General features: G+C 42.6%; 1 protein-coding gene across 8 annotated transcripts in view; it reads left to right on the top strand.

Annotated features, from left to right (window-relative positions):
* The first annotated feature begins 3,619 nt into the window (after positions 1-3,619).
* Positions 3,620-8,223, top strand: part of CIT (citron rho-interacting serine/threonine kinase) — a 145,718-nt gene continuing 141,114 nt past the window's right edge. For all 8 annotated transcript variants that reach the window (XM_037156201.2, XM_037156198.2, XM_037156200.2 and 5 more), the window contains exons 1-2: positions 3,620-3,690; positions 4,749-4,857. In XM_037156201.2, the coding sequence (XP_037012096.1) occupies positions 4,762-4,857 (96 nt within the window). In that variant the 5' untranslated portion in view covers positions 3,620-3,690; positions 4,749-4,761. The remainder of the gene's footprint in view (positions 3,691-4,748; positions 4,858-8,223) is intronic.

Genomic DNA, 8,223 nt, shown 5'->3' with positions numbered 1-8,223 from the left:
CACAATTCGACATTCTCACCAGCAATGTAGGAAGGTCCCATTTTTTCCACATCCACACCCACACTTGGCATTGTCTGTTTTTGTTGACAGTGGCCATCCTCGTGGGCACGGAGTGTTAGCTCGTCGTAGTTTCCACCTGCTCTTTCCTAATGACTCATGATGTTGAGCATCTTCTAATGTGCTTTTTCTGCCATTTGCATATCTTCTTTGAAGAAATGTCTATTTGAATCCTTTGCATATTTGAAAGTTGGGTTATTTGTCTTTTTACTGTTGAGAAAGAATTCTTGGTACTAGATCCTGGTACCAAGGATCCATTCTGGATACTAGATCCTTATCAGATACTTGATTTACAGATATTTCCTCCCCGTCTGTGGGCTGTTGGCTTTAGATTTCCCAAGGCATTTCACATCTCTTAGCTCTTATTGTCACAGTAACTAGGCATAAATTTAGGCTCAAAGAGGTTAGTTCAGTGATGTGAGTTTTCCAAAATTTCAAGATCTTTAAAAAGCTATATTTATGTGCCATTTATACTAGTGTTTACTTATCATTTTATTTATTCACTCATTAATTTGCTCTTAAATACTTCCTTTAGTCTTATGCCAAGTGATGTAAGCTGTGAAATATCTGGTTTGAGGGACTAGCTGCCCCTTTCCTGAGCACAGGGTAAAATTTTAAAAAGGGTTTTTCTATGTGACCTGAAAGTGTCTCTTGTGCTGGTGGTGGGGACACATTTTGGGGAATAAGTCACACCTGGGATATGTCCTGCTCTTAGAAAGCACTCAGCTAGTGGTAGTTATTTTTATTATTTAAAAGTTACCTGCAGTTACAATAGCTTGAGGGACTCTTTCCTGCCAAAGGGACCAGAATAGCTTTGCCTCTTGATGTCTAGAATGGGGTTAGCTTCTCAGATTCTTTTTCTGCCCTTTGGGAGGATGGAATGTACTGTTGTTAATGGGCCAGGAAGTCTAGTTTGAGTCTCGCAGTCCTTCTTCCTGTGTCTTTAAGGTGCATCGGCTTATTTCTGCGTGTGTCATTTCCCAGCTGAATGCTTTGAGGGCAATCACGTTTCTTTAATTTTCAAGTTTCGGGTACTTCCTGGTGCCTACCCCCTGCCCTTCCTTCCTCTGGTTGCCATAGCCCTCTGCAGCCTCCACCCCCACGGGAACCCACCCCTGGGTTTTATAGTTGTTTGCTTACTGCCCCCCTTCCGCACCATATGCAGCTTCCCCCAAACAGGCAAGGTGGGTGTCCTTTTCATTTTGGTACCCTCTGTGCTGGGCACAGTGAATGTTTTGGATAAATGGATGATTCAATGTAAGAACATCACAATACCCTTCATTATAACTCAGTTCTGATGATTTTCCAGGATCGCCACCACAGCAATCATCATGGATTCACATTCAATATAGAACTGATCATTGCTTCATTGTGGTCAAGAACAAACATAAGGTCCCCTGACAGTCTAGTTCTAATGACAGTTCGTTCTGTTTGGCTGTGCTTACCCCTTGAGTATTGGCACAGCCACAACCATCCCTCCTTACTCTCTTTTCCTTCCACACTTTCTGTGCAGTTGACCACCTTTGAAAGAAAAGCAGTAGAGTTAATGTGGTTTTTTATTTCACGTTTCTTTCTTCATTTTATTTGTTTATTCCCTGTCTTGTTTCACCAAGCATTTGCAGAGGCCAGTAACTGTTCTACTGGGCCATTAGTAGGATATTGAGAATATTGAGGATTCAGTGCAGTGCAAAAGGGTATTAACACTGCATTTTAATTTAGGATCAATAAGTCTCGCCATTCTGGTAAAGGTTTCTGCTTGTGAAACCTGGAAACTAACAATTTGCTGGACTAGGGAAATCAGCGGAAGCATTGACTAGATCAGCATTCACAGCTTTTCTGAGATTCTTTGTATCAGGTTCAGGAGCTGCCTACGACCCTTTTTTGTGTCTCCCCTCACCCTGCTGTCCCCAAACCCTCTCAAGTCATTAGAAGCATTTCTTATTTTTATACATTTTTTTCTGGACTGGGTCAGCCCTGGCAATATGACAAAAGCAGAGGCTGGAAGAATGTCTTCTGAGAAGCAGGTTTTGTGTAGAGCAAAGGATTTGGAGTCCGTTAATCCTGGAGTTCCAAATCTAGCTCCAATACCTAAAGCAAAAAGGACTCAAGATTAGTCACTCGACCTCCCTCAACCTCAGTGTGTAAAGTGTGGATTACAATTCCTCCTGCTTAGGGTTGTGATTCAACGAGATTCAAAGGAATAAAGTGCTTGGTAAAGGAAGGGGGTACTTGATAAATCACAGCTATCGGTATTGTCCCAGGAATGAATAACAAGTTGTGTTGGGGGGGGGAGTGTATTTAGCAAGTTGGTAACTTTGCTTTTGTACCGATGTGTGCACATGTGTGTGCATGTGTGAGTGTAGCGACACACTTCCAGTTCTATCTGGTGTAGGGATTAGAAGAGTACAGAAAGGACTTTAATTTTTATATACATAAACAGGACATAGTACACACAGTTTAATGATTATTAAACCTCCACATTGCCACCCAGCTTAAGAAACAGATCATAGCAGAGCCCTGACACTTTTGCTTTCATACGGTTTCATCACCTGTAGGTACATCCCTCACTAAACAACATTATCTTGTCAGCCCTTGAAATTCATGTTAATACATTACACTTTATTGTCTTGTTTCCTTCATCCGGCATTGTTTTGAGACACATTATGTTGTTGTATTGAGCTGTAGTTTATTCCTTTTCATTGCTGTTTGAAAACAACGCAAATAGGAAATTATCCTTTCTACTGCTGAGGGGTAACTTCCAGGTTTTTTTTTTTTTTCTATGACACCACTCAATACTATTTGTTCATCCCCGTACATGTTTCCTGATGTACATAATTAGGAGTTTAAGAAAGATGACAATGAGTCATAGAATGTGCATCTCTTCAACTTTACAAATAGTGCCAACCCTGTACTAATTCACAGTTCCATGTATGCAGGCATGTGGCTCCTCCTCTTTGAAACTGTCAGATCCCCTCTAATCTGCATGCATATTATTTTATCTCGTCGTGGCATTCTTTTCCTTATTTTGTGATTATCAGTGAGGTTGAGCACCTTATTATATGTTTGTTAGTCGTTTGGATTTCCTCCTTAGTGAAGTGCCTGTTTACATCTCTTGCCTGTTATTTTACAATATCCTTTCAGACGGTCTCAATACCTGCACCTACTCTCTGCGGGGTATTAGACCAAAGATGCTGTCACCGAGGAAGATCGAAGTTCAAACTCAAAACGTCTGCTATCTCAGCTGTAGCAGAGAACGAGTTGATTTACTAACGTAACAAGTACTTAAACTTTAGCTAAGATTGAGAAACAAGACCAGGCAGAGGCCTGGCTCTCTTCCTCCTCGCAGCGTCCAGGAAAGCAGGGGACTCCGCCCTGGCGACCTCCCCGGGGATCTTATACACGAACCATGGCTCTCTAAACACTGCATCCTGCTTAACTGCCAATTTCAAACCTCCAAGGCCCGCCCCGCCGTCTCTCCCATTAAGGACTTGGATGGGATGGGGCGTGGCTAATACGTAGATGTCAATCATAGGTACCTGCACTCTGATAGGCTGGACCCTAAGTTTCTGGTTCAAACGTGGAGGCGGGAAGCACTGAGCCGAGTCGAGTGCAGACTGGTGGGATCTTCTGATCGTGAGTCTTAACGCCCCCTTACGCCCAGTTCTCCGTCACCCCACTTCCCAAGACCCCGGAAGGGCCTCCTCCACCCACACCAATCCCGCCTTGCCCCCCGCAGTGAGTAGGGTGGTGGTCCTACTCACTTGCCGTAGGGCTGCGAGTACTCGGGAGGGTCTGCTCCAGCCGGCGATATGCACTCCCACTTCCACTGCGGGAGCCGAAGGGTCTGCCGGGGAGGTACCCCGGGCAGCAGGAAATTGTTCTTTTCTGACCCTGAGTGGGGTCTTATGGTGTTCTGCCTTGCCTCCTGTCAGCACTACCTTCATTGTTCTGTCTAGTGGAGTCGAGCAGCAACTACCTACTTGTGTGAACTTAATTTAGTGTCGTATACTCCCGGAATCCATCCGTCACCCGCTACTTCCGGTCTCTTGCACTGTGCTCCTGCGCCTCTGGTCCCCCTGTTACTATATTAGAGAAGGCCAGGTCCTGCCTCAGAACCTTAGCTCTGGCTTGTCCCTCAACCTGGGGTAGTTTCTGCAGTTTCTCAGCAAGGCTTGCTGTTCACTCCCTTCGGGTGTTGGTTTAGATGTTACCTTCTCAGTATAGTCTACTCTGACCACACTGTTAAAAATTGCAGTTGCAATTGCGCTTGCGTACATGCACACCCTGTGCCCCAATTGCCCTCACCTTAGGTGTTTTTAACCTCATAACACTTTAATCAAATCCCAGCATATTATGTGGTTTGCTTATTTTCAGTCATCCAGTAACTAATAGCCACTACTGCGTACACACTATATGTGTCCCCACCACGTGAGGATAGAAATCCCTGCCTTTGTGCTTACATTCTAAGGAGGGCAGAAAATAAACTAGTTTGTAAGTGAGCGATTATGTCAGATAAGTGCATCACCTGTTACAGTGAATAAAAATCTGGTTTTTATTCTCTGTCACGAGACTGAGTGTCCCCACACCCGTGTGATGGCTGATCCTCACCATGCCATCCCTGATGTCTTGAGGAAGGTCAAGCTCTCTCACACCGTTTTTCCTTACATTGACCTTCTCTTACCTCCTTTCAGCACCACTGGGGAGATGTTGAAATTCAAGTATGGAGCACGGAATCTACCGGACTCTGGTGTTGCTGAGCCCATTGCCAGCCGGGCCTCCAGGCTGAATCTTTTTTTCCAGGTAATAGGCTGCCAACTCTGCTCACCTGAGTTTGTTTCCTTGGAACTTTCTTGTCACTCACCTTTGCCTTTATTATAACACTGAGGCTAATCCAGGAGAATCCCATTTGGTGTTTTATATGCCCTGATAGTACTGGGAAAAAGGGGTCACTGTGCAGATGGGGGTAGATAGCTAAACTTGCCCTTGAAGGAAATTTTATAAGATTATTTCATGCACTTTATATGTCTGTACAAACATTGAGCCTTTTACTAAAGAAAGAGGAGCAAATGAACAAAGGTCTACCAGACTAAAATTTCTGTAGGTATAATCCTATTTCTTTTTCATTCAAGAGATGTTTATGTTTTAGCTTAAAAAAAACCGGTTTTGATAAATACCACACCTGTGAAACCTACATTCCTCTTAAGGTATAGAACATTTCCATCACCCCAGAAGTATTAAAAATTAATGTCATGAGATTTTATCCAAGTAGATTTCTAATTCTTTTGTTTCTGTTATAGATGAAATGCCACTAATGTAGGAATCCTTTTTGACTTTTGTATTCACGTCAGGGGGAAAATATAGCTAGTGGTTGAAGATTTAAGTTTGCATTCTAGCCGCAGCACTTGTTAGCTGTGTTACCTTGGGTGAGTCAGCTGCCTCCTCTGAATCTATTTGTCACTCTTTTAAAATAGAGGTTATAACACCTAATTCACAGGACAGTTGTGAGGATTAAATGAGATTATCCATGCAAAGCACTTAGCTCCTTGCCCAGCTCTTGGTAGGCCCTTCAGAAATAGTAATAATAGTTGTAGTAACAATTAATTGACGTTTTCTTAGGATTGATTATATTTAGGAGGGTACTTATGTAGGGAACCTGTGTGATAATAAATACTGGCATGTTCTTGATGATTTTAATTTTTTTCAGAATATTTGTATTGGGGAATGTTCAAACAGGTCAGAATGGAGACAGATTGAAAGCTTAGGTAGTTCTTAGGGACTGTCCCCCTCTTCATGTTAAGTCCTGAGATATTTTCCACAAATGAATAGTCCATCTCTAATCTTAGCTGACCGGTGTGTTTCTGTTTTTTAGCCTTTTCATCCTTTTTTAACCCCCACACACTCCCAATTTATTACAAAAATTTTAAAGAGCTTATAATATGCTGATTACATAGTAATAACTATGGCTTCCAGTGTGCTGGGCGCAGAACCAGCATGTTCCTGATTATCTTTCTTCAGCCCTGCAACAGAGGTAGGGACTATCTTCGTTCCATCCAAGTTGAAGGAGACATATATCTCAGGAGGCAAGAACTTGTCAAGGAGCATGCAGCTTGTACATGGCACAGCCAGGCTCTATTTTTGGTCTGTCATACTCCAGACACTGGTCATGCAGCCGCTGGGCAACACTGCCAGATTATGCCAGTGTATAAAATGTCTTTATAACACTAAGTGTCATAACAGTAGGGATTGTGGGTAAATCCCCAGTTCACCTTTTTTAAAATGAGTTGCCTCACCCCCAGGACAGCCATCATTTGCAAATGCAGCATATACTTCACATTTGCCTAATGCAAACAGCTGAGGGTACTGTTCTTGCTCCGTAAAGTGCCATTTTAATAAGATTTTAATAGAGTAATGATTTTGTTTTTCTTTGAGGTGGTATTTATTATCACACAGGTTCCTTCCATAAATACCCTCCTAAATATAATCACTGCTAAGTGAACATAAATTTATTGTTACTTAAGAGTGAGTTGGTCTTATATTTCATTAAAAAAGGGTGTTTTAAGAAACACCAAGAAAGAAAGGACATAACTTCAGAATAAACAACCCTTTTAAATTTTGGGTACATATAGTGTTTAAAAGAGTTGTTATATAATATTCATTTTGTTCTTATGTCATGGAAGACTTGAAAACTTAAGAATTGCTCCCATATTTGGTAACTGCTGCTCTACTTAGTCTACACTCATTAAAGAGCAGAAGAAACAAAGAATTTTATTTTTCTGAGTTAGTGGCAGAACTGTAAAGGAATAGATACTGTGGCCAGTGCCTCACAAACCTGGCTGAGGTTTGAATTTCTTAGGGGACTTATTAATGAAACAGATTTTTAACTTACAAACTGTAAAATTCTAATTCAATAGGTTGCAGATAGCGTCAGAAAAATCTGTTTCTTTGTTGTTGTTTGTTTTTAGTTTTCCAGTTCTCCAGGTGATTCAAACGTAGCTAGTCTGTTTCTATTATCCAGTGGCGTGTGACAAACTACTCACGAAGTTTAAAGCAACGGCGATTTATTTTTCTGGTGATTCTGTGGGTTGGCTGAATTCAGCTTCTGCTCCCCGCTATAACATCCGCTGGGGTCACTAAGGGGGCTGTGTTGAGCTGGGAGCCTGGCCAGGACCAGAATATCTGGATGCTGACTGCAGCCTGGGGTGTCCCAGAGTTGTTCTACCTGGTCTCTTTTCATTATGAGATCTCTCATTTTTCAGTAAGTCTAACCCACGGATCGCAGGGTTTTTTTGGTGCATAATAAGTATTTTAGACTCTGTAGTCCATATGGTCTTTGTTGCAACTACTCAACTCTGCCACTGTAACACAAAAGCAGCCCTAGGCAATGTGTAAATTAGTGAGCGTGGCTGTATTCCAAGAAAGCTTTATTTATGAAAACAGGTGGTGGGTCAGACTTGACCCATGGGCCACAGTTTTTTGAACTGTCTAGCTTAAGCTTCTTTACATGGTGGCTGGCTTTCCAAAAGAGCAAAAGCAGTGTCACATGTGTCATATCCTGTTGGTTGAAGTGTGGCACAGAAACAGCGCAGATTCAAGGGGAGGGGAAACAGACTCCAGCTCTTGATGGGAGCAGCAGAGAGACCACCACATAGTCCATGGCCTGACACGTGGGATCCATTGCTCTAGATCAGGGGTTGCAAACTCATGTCCAGGCAGGGAGTATGAATGAGTCATTTGGGCCGGGTGGAAGACTGCAAGTCGGGTCTGCAGTGAAATGCACAACACATTCTCCACCCAGAGGGGCCTTGTTCTGTAGCTGCAGCTCAGAGCACCAGGCAGGATTGTGGGGCAATATTGCTGGACCCACCAAGTGCTTCGAGAGAAGCCAGAAATCTGCCCCTGTCCCCATTTTTTGGCAAAATCTAATCTTTCAATATTGGCAGATAATTCTAATTATTTTACGTACCACAGGCCAAACAAAACGTGTCTGTGGGCTAGATACAGTCTGCCAGTTTGCAACTGTTGCTGTAGATCATGAATGAATTCATCTGTAGTATAGTCAGTCCCTTTGTTCCACTCTAGATTAAATTCACTCTAGTGAATAAAGAAACTGGAGTTATATTAGTAAACCTCTGGGTACACGCGCAGGAAGTAGCAATCACTGTTTCC

Source organism: Artibeus jamaicensis, unplaced genomic scaffold, assembly GCF_021234435.1.
Source record: "Artibeus jamaicensis isolate MK-2021 breed Jamaican fruit bat unplaced genomic scaffold, CSHL_Jam_final contig_525, whole genome shotgun sequence".
NCBI lineage: Eukaryota > Metazoa > Chordata > Mammalia > Chiroptera > Phyllostomidae > Artibeus > Artibeus jamaicensis.
The sequence above is the reverse complement of the archived record's forward strand: the minus strand, read 5'-3'. Positions and strand labels throughout refer to the sequence as shown.